Raw genomic sequence first — 14,231 nt, 5'->3', positions numbered from 1 at the left:
ACTCATTTTCAGAACAACTCTTTATAATATCTAAGAGATAGATGTTATTTACCCTTTTTCTAGTGAACAGCACCTTACCAAAAATTTCATTTGAAATTGTACAAGTGTTGGCTTCAAAATTGACCTTGTATCCCTTTTCACACAACTGGCTAATGCTTAGAAGACTATGTTTTAGCCCTTCAACATACAGTACATTCTCAATAGTGTAGAAAAATGGTAAAACACCCTATGAGCTGTGGAAATGATATCAACCTAATTTGAAATACCTAAGAGTGTAGGGGTGTTTAGCTAAAGTGATGTTACCTTATCCTAAGAAAAGGAAAATAGGCTCTAAAACATCTGATTGCATGTTCTTAGGATATGCGGAACATAGTGTTGCATATAGATTTCTAGTTCTTAATAGTGATATAATTGAACGTAACACTATAGTGGACACGAAAAATGTTGAGTTCTTTGAACATATATTTCCTCTAAAGAGTAGTGGTACATCTGAACAACCTATAGATAATGCTAGTGATGGCATGAGTGAGGATGCTAGAATGAGTAAAAGTCAGAGAAAGAAAATCTCATTTGGAGATGACTTTTACACTTATCTAGTTGACAATGATCCAATAAGTTGTATAGAAACTACTAGTGTTCCTGATGCTAAACATTGGGATAAGGTCATTAAAACTGAGCTTGATTCAATTAAGAAAAATAATACATGGACATTAGTATATTTGCCTAAAGGAGCAAAACCCATTGGTTGTAAGCGGATCTTTAAGAAGTACCATCACTAGTGCAAAATGTATAAACAACGACTATTTATTTAATGCGTTTTTACGATCAGATATTGTCATTCAAAATGTGGTGGCATTTTTGAAATTAACTTCATTTATGAATGTGGCTATTTGTAATAGCCGCATTCTTAAGTCATTTTTTATCCTAACTCTGAATCGCGCCACTTATGCTTTCATACTTTCTTTCTTCTTGGCGCTTCGCGTTTTCTCTCTGTTTCTTCTTTGGTGTTCCTTTTTCTTCTGCGAGCTTCATTGTGTTTTCATGCCATTATAAGTTCATTTCGATCACCTTTCTTTCTTCTTCACCAATGGTTTATAAAAAAATTTCGTTTCACTTATTTGTTTGTTTTCTTGCATTGGCAAAGGGTTCTCTAAAGCTTCATTTTCTCTTATGTTTATGCTCTCGTGCTTCCTCTCGTCTTCTGCGAGCCTTCATTGTCTTCTTCGTGTCATTGTAAGTTCGTTTCGAGCTCTCATTCTTCTCCACCATTGGTTTATATTTTTTTTGTTTATCTTATTTGTTTGTTTTCTTGTATTGACAAAGGTCACCACTACTTCATTGTCTGTTGTTTGGGTTTTTGCTATGCTATATTTGCTCTATCGCTGCTGTCGTCACCGCCGTTGCTATCTTAGGATTTAGGGTTTAGAGTTTTATTTTTTATTTTTAAAAAATTAAATAAGAATGTGGCTAAATAGCCGCTTTTTTATGTGTTGGATTTAAGACTACATGTACATCAAATGCGACTATAAAGCTGCCATTTTAAATTGAAAATAGTCGTCTTCTTTTAACCTTTTTGCACTAATGCCTCCTGATGGATCCATAAAGAAATATAAGGCTAGACTAGTTGCTAAAGGCTTTACTAAAAAACATAACATAAATTACTTTGATACTTTTGCCCTTATTACTAGGATTTCCTCTATCCGTGTGTTGCAAGCCCTAACATCTATCTATAAGTTAATAATTTACCAAATGGATGTTAAAACAACCTTTATGTATTTTTAAAAGTACGAATTTAGAAGAAGAAGAAAAATTGTATTTAAAATTTGAAATTTAAAAATATATTATTAACTATAGAATTCTGAAATGCAATTTTATATTTCAAATTTTAAAATTTTAAAAATTTACAGATTATATAATTTAAAAATAAAATAAAAAATCTTAAAATTTCTGCCGAAAAGAATATTTTTGGAATTAGACGATTTATGGAGGTGTAAAAAGAAAGTAAGAAAGTGCACAAAGAAGTTGATTTATAAACAACCCTTCATACATTCAAAATCAATTAAAAGCAAGTCTTTCTCGTAACCAATTACACAATTCAATCACCAAACTCTCTTTTTTGGAGTCTGATAATATTATATTATATTATATTATATAATAATAAAAAAACTACAAGAAGTTAATAATTGATAATATTATCTAAAACTGAAATTTTCTTATTATTTATAATATTGATTTTTAGAAAGGAGTTAGAAGCTCCCATTTAGCTAGCTGGGCTACAGTGGGAGAAAGAACGTGGGCCTGTGGTTTTGGGCCACATGCACGAATCTTAGTATCTATAAGCCGCGACACCAGACAACACTGCCAGAGTTAAAGCCTGGGCATGCCCAAAAACAAAGAACACTATTATGTAGGTGATGAATGTATGAATGTGCATATATGTATGTATGTGACATGTTATGTACCTGGCATGGATGAGTCTAAGAGTGGGCTTCATTGGAGATCCTGTACGTGAATTAGCCACAAGTGATGCCCCAATCCCAGAGGCCCACAGTCCCCCTACAACCAAACACCAATTAATTATAATTTCCTTATAATTAAATTTATGGAAAAAATGGCCTACCATGCCATAAGAAATATAAAATTAGTTGAAATCTTCATAATATATAATATATTTAATAAAATATAAATTATTAAAGTAAAACTTGAAACGAGTTTTGTTCTTAAGTTTTTGGTTAAAAGAAAAATGCAATATCTTAAATTGATCTTACCAAGTGTTCCTAGCTTGTGATTTGAAACCCATGATTGAATTGCTTCCATTTTGAATCTTTATGTTGCTTTCTCTTGTAATTTGGAAGTTAGGAGTATTTAAATTTCTTTTATTACAAATACATAAAAAAAAGATTTCAGATGAAAGCACAGGCACAAAAATATATTTAACCAAAATAATTCAGTTTAGATTTTGTATATTGTTTTAAAATTAATTTCAAATATATACTCTGTAAAATTAAAAAATATATAAAAAAAATTAAACAGAATCTTGCGCTGTTGCCACGTATCAATGTAATTAGTAAGCCCAAGCCCGTATTGGATAGGAGAAGGCTTGCCTTTGTTCTTGGCGTTGGTATTAAACCGAAAACAAAAAAGAAAAACAAAAATTCGAATTCCTGGTGTCTGGGAAGAAGAAGAAAAAGAAGAAGGTTCTTGGTGAATCGTCATCCTTCTCGCACTTGCAGTAAAGTTTGTGCACTCGCTTCATCACACGTTTAATTTGTTTTTCGCCGGCAATAGAAATCCAACTCCGCAAGTAAGGATGGAAGCTAACAGAAAACGACGAGTGGTCGTTCGCAGAAAGCCTCTCTCCGATATCACCAACACTTCTCTTCCTGTTTCCCCAAAACCTCACAGAACTAACCCTTCTTCTTCTTCTACTACTTCCTCTTCTGCACTCGATACACGTGTCACTGAAAACACTGTTGCCGCCGCCGCCAATCTCGATAATGCCCCAAACCCTACCCCTCCTTCACCGTCCGTTCCCTCCACACCAACTCTCAAAGCACCCTCTCTACACGCCGCCGATTCAATAACTCCCCCTTCAATCCGTACACACGCTTCCTTATTTTATTGATTTTCCAATTTTAGTTTCTCTTGCAACCAAAGACACATTCCACCTTCGCAATACTACTGTCGCTTGACAAATTCAATTTCAATATACCATGTTTAATCACTGTATTTAATTATCGCTATTTGATTTCAAGCTTTCGTATAACTATGTTTAATCCCTCTGTGATTTCTTTTCTTTTTTTCCTTCAGAGATTGTTGATGCTGTTGATGCCGAAGCTTCTGATGATGTTGAGGCTTCTGAGCCTCTTCATCCTATTTCAGTAGTGTACAGCCTAAGACGTTCTTCGAATAAAAGAAAGAAGGACAAAGGGAAGGCAGTGGCTGTTCCTGTTAGCAGCACCCCAAATTTGAAGATATCTGATAGTCTGTAAGTATTTACCTTCAAAAAATTGGTAGATTGTGTTTTTGTGGAAGTTGTATTGAGTTTTAAGATACAGTTATCGAGGAAAATAAGAGAGGGTTTTTTGAAGTTTTGGGACACGGGGAAAATAATGAGATTGGGGAATAAAATGCTAACCATGGTAATGGATTCTATCGAATAGAAATGCTAGTAATGAGTACAGACCTTCTCTTAGTTAATGAGTACAGACTTTGTCAGAGGAGTATGTTGCTATTTGTTAGCACTCTTTTGCATTTTAAAATTTTAAGTTGACTAGTGTGCTATTTGGATTGGGTAGATTAATCTTATAAGTTTTGTTTGAATACATGAAAAGTCTTGGATTTGTGAAAGCTTTCCTGAACAGATACTTATTTTTTTTTATTTGACCTCTTTAGTCTGTCCTGTTTTGCCATTACTATGCTGCATGTCCATGACATTTTATGTTTTTTTGGTCTCTTGGTTGGATTCAATGTTATAGTTGGATACAATGATACAATGTTATAGTTGAATACATTCATTATATCTCTTGTCGTGATTAAGAGAACTGAGTTTGATTTTTTTTCTTTTTATTGTTTCCTTCCGGAATTTTTTTCATATAATTGTTGTGGTGTATGGTTTTGTGATGAAAAAACAGCGAGAAAAATGAAAATGATGAGTTTGAAGGTTTGAACCTATCCAAGGCCAAAGCATTGACTTTTCCTCGGGCAAAGGTATATTAATTTACTATTATGGTCCTAAGTTCCTGTGATTTTATTAGGAAACTCAAATGATGTTGAATTGGTTATTAGACAAGAACCTGATCTTTTATTGTTAAAAATATTGCACTGAGATTTCCGATAACTGTTTATTTACTGTTAAAAGATGAGTACCCCTGCCTTTAAGTGGATGTGTCAATTTCAGTGCCATGAATGATCCGAAGTTGTCTATAAATATTTTTACGCCAGCCTCCATTGATGTCTAATGAATTAGAAGAAGGATAAGACTCTATGAAATGTCCTCACATCTAAAATATAATGGGTACTTGCCCTATTTGTAGGTTATGAATTTGTGTGAAGGTTGAATCTTGATGCATTGGTAAGATTGCCCCTTGGTGATTGTGTCATGGGTATCATCTTGTTGGGATATAGGGGAGCTTGTTCACCCATTTATATTGCATTAGAATAATGTTGGGAGCCTTTTTCAATCTGAGAATCGTTCTTTTTGATTTCCAACTATTGATATTTCCTTTGTCATTACACATTATTCTAATAAAATCTTTGAAATAGTTGTTGGGTGGAAGTCATATATATAAATTTTCTGGTAAGTTATAGCTTCATATCATGCACCTCGATAAGTTATAGATTCTGCATCCTTGTTTTTAAGTTAATTATTCAATCATGTCAAAATAAATATTTTGCTAGTATCTGATACATAGTTGCTTTGCTGAATTTTCAGAAACAGCGTACTTTGACATCTAAAAAAGAAAAAGATGCAATCCCCAATCACCAGCTTCAAGAATATATGAAAAAACAGAATGCTTACTTTAAAGAAATTGATGAATTTGAACTGGAGGTTGAATCTGATGATGAGTTGGATTAGGTCGTAGGAGATGTAAGCTACTATAAATAGCAGCTTGAAATTTCTTCGCTTTGGTCTGTTGTATAGTTGAGATATCGTGGTTTTCTCATGAAGTAACTAACTGGCTGGCGTCTCCATGACCAATATATAAATGTAACCTCCTAATACTATTTTGTAATGGTCCAGTGGAAACAATCAATGTTAATATTATGCTCAACGTTGTCTTAGAAAAAAATTCTGATTTCTCTAGCAAAATTCTTCTTGGACTTTAGTTTAGTTTTTTTATCAGCAATAAATCTTCTTGGAGTTTAGTAGTATTCTTGTAATATTGTGATTTTACTTCCTTGTTTTGTTTTACGCCATTTATTCTTTTACCATCTTACTGGGCAAATGCAAAGAGAGACAATTTCTGGATAGGTAGGTGTTGGTATTACTAATGTTGTGTATTGTGGTTCATGTAGATGTTACAAGTCTATCTATATTACTTATATAAGATAGATGTGACGAGCATCAATTTATTTGATAATTTTAAAACACTGGAAATTGAACATCACTTGCTAAAGTTTAATTGACTTTCCCGCAATTGATTCTGATCTGTCCTTGGCTTCTTCTGAGAGGCTTGATTTTGCTTATTTTGGCCATGCCTTTGACAAAGTCTTAAAAAAATGCAGCTGTATTGACAGCGTATTTTCTAACCAGATTGTATAGAACTGCCATTGAAGAAGAATTTTTTTACTCACCAAATTCTGGAAGTATAATTATCGAAACGGGTTGGAGTTTGGTGGTCAAGAGGTTTCAGTGTATTGTCTCTTCCACTTCTTGGGCATTTGCTTTGCAGGAACTTCTGTTAGGAGGATCAATGTTGGAGTCATTGTAAATGTGTGCTTGGAAATTTTCGCATTCAGCCAGGCCAATGGTATTTGCCCATGTTATTGAAAGTTTCTCTTATTTAGTTACAACATGTGTTTGGATTAGGAATTTGGATTAGGAAGAAGAAAGATGATGATTTGAGAAAGTGAATTTGAATTGATTTGAGAGAAAAAGGTGAAAAAGTTAAGTTGTTTGGATTAAGGTAGAAAGAGTGAATTTGTGAAGAAAATTTATTAAGGTGAGTGATGTGATGTGTGTGAGGTAATTTTTATTTTGTTTTAAAATATTAGAATGTGAATTTATATATTTATCCTAATCTTTAGAAAGAAAATATTTTTTTTTATAAATTTTAATAATTAAAATTTTGTATACTTATTTTTATATATTATAAATAATTTTATTATGAATTATTAGTATTTATTTTTATTAATACTAAATCCTAAATTTATTTAATATTTAATATTTTTATTTTATTATAGATACATATAAAAAATATTTTTGTAAAATAAAAAATTATTGTTAATATTATTATTTAATAAATTTTTTTAATTATTATTAGATTTCTAATTAATATTTATTTTTATTATTACTGTTTATAATTGTTTTTATTATTAAATTTATTTTAATTACTATTATTATTTATAATTTTATTACTTTTTTTATATATTATTACTATTTTAAAGTTTACTTATATTATTATTATTTTATATTTATATTATTAATTTATTTCTTTTATTATTATTCTGTAAATACATTTAAATTATTATATGAATATATTTATATTATTATTATATAAATATATTAGTTTATTATTATTATATTATATTATATAAGTTTCTTCATAATTTTCGCACACTTGTAGGATGTCATTTACTTTTCTTTCTCCCAGAGTTCTCACAGAGAACACAATTCAGTGCAGGAAATGGAAAATATTACACATTTTCAAAATAAAAAGTATATTATACTCTTTAGAAAAAAAAATTGAATTGAACAAATTTACAAACTCGTTTTCCAAGCAAGCAAAGTTTGGAACATCAGAGTGGTCATTCTTTTGGTAATAAATTGGGGAGCAAAATTCAAACGGACTAATGATAATTTTTAGGTGTTAAATAGACAGGGCAACACTCTTAATTAACACTGGAAATTGCATTCCAATTCTGGCAATAACCAGGAAAAGGCTGCAATGTTACTCATTCATTGTTTGTACTAAAATAAGGATAAGACATTTAATAAATGAATGAATGGACTCAAATAAATGAGATGAGTTCGATTAGAATGAGATAAAATAAAATATTTTATGTTGAAATTGAAGATTTTTTTTTATCATTATTTAAGAAGTTAACGGAATACTAAGAAATAATAATTTGGTTCTACTCATACCTTAACGATGGAAAGCATATTAGTAAACAATGAGTTTGTAGTGAGAAGTTTGGTGAAGGAAATTGAAGCAGAAGTTGACTGCTGACAGGAAGGAAGAATACTAAGTCTCTCAATAGTTCTCTAGATCTCATTTCTCTATCGAGAATAATTGATGTCCACCGTTGGATCGAGAGAAATCGATTGAAGAGTAATAGTAGATTATATCAACTCGAAGCATAGAAAGAGTGAATGAAGCTAACCAGATGGCATTGTTGTTGTCTTTGTAGAGAGAAATAGCCGAGATGAAGAGAAAAAATGAAGAAGTCGTTAGGAAGAATGAACAAGATTCAGGCTCTACGGACGGAGAATGAGAATATGAGGAAGAAGCTGGTGGAGGGAGGACCATCTGTTGGGCCGACAAACGTTGTCGGCAAGTCATTCACCTCCCCTCCCAACCTGAGAGCGGTTGAGAAGTCCAAAGATAAGGCTCCTACCCATGAGATGGATGGTGAGTCTTGTCTCAACAAGTCAGTCAGGACGATTGCCACCCTTGATTCAACTCACCGACACCCCTTCACCAACTCCATCATAAAAGCTCCATTTTCGGACAAGTGGAAAGGCTTCAATAGGGGTCGGTACGATGGCACGACTAACCCGGACGAGCACATAGTTGCGTACACCACGCACGCGATATTGTGCTGAGTGTTCTCCACGTCCCCGAAGGGAGGAGCCCTTAGTTGGTTCACCAAACTCCCGCCCAAATCCGTTGACAGCTTCGCAACGCTCGTAGCCAAGTTCGAGACAGTTCGCCACCAGCCGGCCACACCACCTGACCTCCATCGCCCTGGTGGGCATTCGCCAGGAGAAGGAAGAATCCTTGAGAACCTTTGTCGACAGGTTCAACAAGGTGGCAATGAGCAACTGGAACCTTAGTCCGGACGTTGCTATGCACCACATGCTAACAACCTTGCGACCGGGACCGTTTGCCGACAACCTCTGTATGTAGTCGGCCACTAGCTTAGACGAGCTTAGAAAAAGAGTAGCCAAGTTCATGCAGCTAGAGGAGCTGAGAGAATTTCGTAACCAAGCCCGGTTAGAGGCCAGGGGTGAGAAGGGGAAGGAGGAGAAAGAATGCCAAGGCCGATCGGGCCATAGAAGTGACAGGCGCAGAGACAGCCGGGGAAGCCGATTCTCGAAGTATACCCCTTTAACAGTTGAGAGGGGGAGAATTTTGGACGAGGCACTTAGCGTCGAGCTGATCCCTCCCCCCAGAAAGGTAGCAAGCCAGAGAATTCCACCCGAGGAAAACAGTGTCGGTATCATCAAAACAACGAGCATTCAATAAAAGAATGTTAGCTCTAAAAGATAAAATTGAAGAACACATCCAGGTTGGGCACCTGCGCCGGTTCGTTTGGGGAAGCCGAGGTACGAAGTACTCCCCTCGCAAATACGAGCTCGCAAAGCGAAGACATTATTCGCCTCCAAGGCCACGAGACGGCCGATGACTCGAGCGACGGACAAGGAGGGATGACCCTCCGGGAAGAGACGACTCCCCATGGGAAACTGAGAGAAGGGGGAACCGAGAAGTCATCAACACAATCGTCGGGGGATTTTTCGGTGGGGGAAGCTCCAACAGCTCCAGGAAGAAACACCTCCGAGAGGTGCAATAGGTGAACGCGATGTCATTCCGGTCGAGGATGCCGCCTATCACCTTCACCGACGATGACTTCAAAGGTGTCGATTACCGACAAGGCGATCCTATGGTGATAACGGTCGATATCGACAGGTTCACCATCAGAAAGACGCTAGTAGATCAGGGAAGTTCAGTAGACATCCTCTACTGGAAGACTTTCAAGGCCATGAGGATACCCGAGACCGAAATGGTGTCGTATGATGACCAAGTGGTTGGTTTCTCGGGCGAAAGGGTTGGTACTAAAGGCTACATCGAGCTTTATACCACTTTCGGTGAGGAAAAAAATTGCAAGACCATCAAGATCCGATACTTGGTGATTGACGCGAATGCTTCGTATAACATCCTCCTTGGATGACCGTTTCATCAACCGGCTGATGGCGATCATGTCGACGCCCCACCTGGCGATGAAGTTCCCTTTGCCATTAGGAGACATTCTCACGGTTCATGTGGATTAGAAGGTGGCGAGAGAATGTTATGCAGAAGTCTTAGAGTAGAGCCTTTGCGAGACGACCGCTCCCCTAAACACAAATCTTCTCGGAGGCAGAGCTCTCCTCAAGAAGCCCAACCGGTACTGGTGGTACCCACAGTCGCTCTGGTGGACCTGGATCCCCGAGCGACCGAGGATAGGCCGGAGGCCAAGGAAGTGTTAAGTCAAGTACCCCTCCTCGACAAGGAGCACAACACCTGTGTCGACACGACCATTGCGGCTGCCAAGACCGAGCTAATGCACGTCACGCTAAAAAAGAACGTAGATATGTGTTAGAATATATGACCTTAAACGAGAGGGGGGTGAATTGTTTAAGAAAGATTTTTGCAAACTTTTAACCTTAAAATGAAAATACTTTGAAAGAACCTTGATTAAGGATTCAGTTTTTCCAAAACAAACAACAAAAGCACAAAGCTGGAAAAACAATCGGTTGTTTTAGCGAAACAATCGGTTGTTTATACCAGTTCCAAAATAACAAAACTGAATTAAAGAGATAGGGATAGAGAAATTGTACACAGTCGTTTATACTGGTTCACTCCAAACAAAAGCTACATCCAGTCTTCTCAGAAACCCTGATGATATCCAGTAAGCAATCACCACTTGATCACTTACACCACAACCAAGAGAATGACCTTGAACACCTCAAGAAACACACTCTCCTTGGCCAACACTAAGATTGCTGATCTTGAACACCTCAAGAACACACAGCCAATCTCAGTAAAACACACACACGAATTGTTCAGCAGTTTTACAAAGATTACACTTGTTACAGATGAATATCTGAAATCAATACAAGTAGAATCCTATTCAGCACCTTGATCAATCTCTCAACACTTTTGCAATCTCAGAACTCTTTTAAAAACTTTTTTTTTTTATCAAAACTTTGTTTCAAGATTCTTAAAACATAAAAACAGTTTTTCAAAATATATCTAAGAATATAGTTTGTTATCAAATCTTAACAAACTCTTAATTGCATTTAAAACAGATTGGTCAAAGCATTTAATGATTGGAGCGTATTCATTTAAAGCATTTAAAGCTCAGTCAAAGAAAACAGTTTTTCTGTTATGGTTTCAAAACAGACAATCGATTGTTTCCTCGAATCAATCGGTTGTTTTGTTACTTAACAAAATTCACCATTCAAAAACAGTTTTCAAACTTTCTCAAAACACCTAAGTGTAAACAATCGGTTGTTTCGACAAAACAATCGGTTGTTTCAACTTAGTTTGAAAAACATTTTACTTTGTTAAAGATTGAGATGCTAATTGCTTTGAGATTTAATCCAAGGGTTGATTACAACATTTAAACTACCCCAGAACAAAGCTAAAACCAGCACAGCAGCATCAAGCAAAGCAGAGGCTTCATCATCCTTCAAAGGATTTGGATTCTTCAAAACATTGAACACCACTTGGTTCAGCACCCCTCCTCGACAAGGAGCACAACACCTGTGTCGACACGACCATTGCGGCTGTCGAGACCGAGCTAATGCACGTCACGCTAAAAAAGAACGTAGATATGTTCGATTTATTTTATCAGCAATAAGAAATATAATTTTTTTTATTAATACACTAAAAAATAAAATAAATGAGAGTATTTGAGGGATACTTCAACTCTATTACATATATACTACAAGTGACTTAAAAAACTAGTTCTAAAACCAATCAAAAAGTAACATCCCAAACGGATCCTCCTTAACCTAGGTTCCTCACATAAATATAAGAAGAAGGGTTTAAACAAATATATAAAGAAGTTGGAGCTAACATGAATCTATATAGATAAGTTTTTACAATTTAAAAACAAAAAGATCCGTACAACCATACAAACCCTTACCAAAGTTCTACTAGCTCTGAACGAAAATCTTCCTTAAACTTGCAAATCATACATCAACAATTGCCATAAGATGTTCTACAATAAACACCTAGACCTTATACTTTGATCCTTTACACAATAATTTTTTCTAACAGAATTTCGTGTTAGGCCTATGCTTCATGGGATCAACTTTTTCAACGTGACCTGCATTAGGCATTAATCTCTAATGAGCTGTAAAGAAAACTTTTATTTGAACTTGAAAGCCTAATGTTTAGTTTAATAGTTGAATACAAATGATAAGATTTAAACACTAGTTAGAATAAGAAAAAATAACCAATGGAATGTAATCCAAATCCAACATTTTAATCACACCATCACAAATAATACTTATTATTTATCTAGAAATTTATTATTAAAAATATATTATATCTCATATTTCAAATATTTCAAATGGTAGCTATTCAAATAATCTTCAAAATATAATTTTTGTTTCAAAATATCATTTTTGTTTGTACTAAAACTCATAAAATCAAAACCAAAAAATTACATTTAGAATACCGTGATCTAGTCATATTCCAAATTTTGAGAGGAATTTAAAAATAAGGGATGTTGATGACTTAAATCAAACTCAAATATTCTGTAATGATTTTGAATCATTTGAGTACAGTGATTGATATTCAGGTAAATCTCCAGCTGTAAGTGAAATTAATTAATTGTTATTATTGTTAAGAAAATACAATGGTCAATTTAAGTTGGTAATCATCATCTATATACTACTTGAATGAGTAAGATTATAAGATTATTCTAATTCATCGTCCACGCACAAAAAGTGAAAGACATTAATGAATTTAATTACAAATTAGCCAGTTCATCTATATATATATATATATATATATATATATATATATATATATATATATATATAAAGGGCAAAAGTAATCATATAGTTTAATTGATTTACGACTTTCTTTTCTTTCCACCACCTTATCCAATGGATCATTGTCTGAACTTTGACAATCGAAACAAAAACAATGTGAACCCAATCAAAAAGTCCAGATCCTCCATCTTCAGCAGACAAGTAGGTAAAAATAAACATCCTTTTCCAAAAATATTAATCAAGAAAATTTGGGTAAACTCGATGGATATTTAAAATCAGGATAAATATTTTTTTCATGTACTTTCACGTATCAAATTTTTTTACGTGTCAAATAGATTTTCAATATAAATTCATTTGTTTAAAAAATACTAACAATAACATATTTTAATAGTTTTTTTTATTATAAGTACTCAAAAAATTTAAAATTTACACTAAGGATACATAAGATATGAAAGAAAAACATATTTTTGTTGGAGATCCCACATCGACTAGAGATTAGAGCCTTTCATTGTATATAAGTGGGTGCAAACCTCAACTTAATGAGTCGATTTTATGGGGTTGAGTTAAGCTTAAAGTCCACTTTGTAATATGATATCAGAGTAGCCTATTATATAAGTGGGTGCAAACCTCAACCTTTAAAAAAATTTAATTTTAATTTTTGTGGTTGGTATTTAAATTCAGTTACCATTCAAGGTTTTTTTTATGTTCAAGGTTAACAATGAACTGATATGTATAATTCATATTTAAACCAAGTTTCTAGCCTCTTGGCACAAATATTGTGTAGTACAAAAAGCTTTAGCAACTTTATGTCAAACTTATCAACGTTGAATTTCTTAGTAAATGGTATTAGTTAAGCTTTAGCAATGGGGTTTATAATAAGGTAGTAAAAGGGTGAGGCTGTGAAAGATTCGTTACACTCCATCAAACTTCAAATAATCCAAAATGAATATAATTCTAAAAACCTAAACCTTGTAATTTTCCAAAGCACAAAAGGTTATTTAATTTGGAAGAGGCACCGTATGAGAGAACGTGGATCATAATCATGGAAGTATACTATTTCAATGGTAATATAAAAAAGGTACAAAAAAACAAAAAAAGACTAAGTCATACCTTAATCATTCAAATTTACTCACTCCTATCATATTTCTCGTTTTGTTGAAGTGTGATTTTTCTTTCATCTGAACTACTTTTAAAGACTCCCCCAAAATCAACTTTGAAGCCATTGTTTTTCATTTCAGAGGCAGCTAAAGGTTAACATAAAATATAAAAGCATTTGGTTTGTTTATGTTATTCTTATTGTCTAAGGTCTCTCTCTTTAGACCATTAGCAATCCCATCTTTTCAACGAATTATATACTTGAGTTACAAGCCAGTGCCGGTCGAATTAATCTATTTTATGGCCAGCTAATTATTTGTATTCAATTAAATTGATAGTTAACTACAATCACTTTACTATAGTAAAAAGATTTAGATAATATTAGGAGTGTCACCTATGTTTTGGTTCATTAAAAAAATTTAATCCTATTGCATTTTATTTTATAACAATTGTTTTTTTAAATCCAAATCAAGTTTTTTAATCAATA

The 14,231-nt window shown here is 33.9% G+C and overlaps 1 protein-coding gene and 1 pseudogene across 1 annotated transcript; one reads left to right on the top strand and one right to left on the bottom strand.

The window, feature by feature from the left end:
• Nucleotides 1–2,235: 2,235 nt before the first annotated feature.
• LOC137827275 (uncharacterized) lies at nt 2,236–2,822 on the bottom strand (annotated as a pseudogene).
• Nucleotides 2,823–3,091: 269 nt separating this feature from the next.
• LOC137826471 (uncharacterized) lies at nt 3,092–5,874 on the top strand. Its single transcript, XM_068632443.2, has 4 exons — nt 3,092–3,599; nt 3,811–3,988; nt 4,635–4,710; nt 5,435–5,874. Exons 1-4 carry the CDS (start codon nt 3,311–3,313, stop codon nt 5,576–5,578), a joined length of 687 nt encoding a protein of 228 aa, XP_068488544.1. The 5' UTR covers nt 3,092–3,310; the 3' UTR covers nt 5,579–5,874.
• Nucleotides 5,875–14,231: the final 8,357 nt, after the last annotated feature.

The sequence above is a fragment of the Phaseolus vulgaris genome, chromosome 8, assembly GCF_051622355.1.
Source record: "Phaseolus vulgaris cultivar YP4 chromosome 8, ASM5162235v1, whole genome shotgun sequence".
Lineage (NCBI taxonomy): Eukaryota > Viridiplantae > Streptophyta > Magnoliopsida > Fabales > Fabaceae > Phaseolus > Phaseolus vulgaris.
This window is presented reverse-complemented; position numbering and strand designations above follow the sequence as displayed.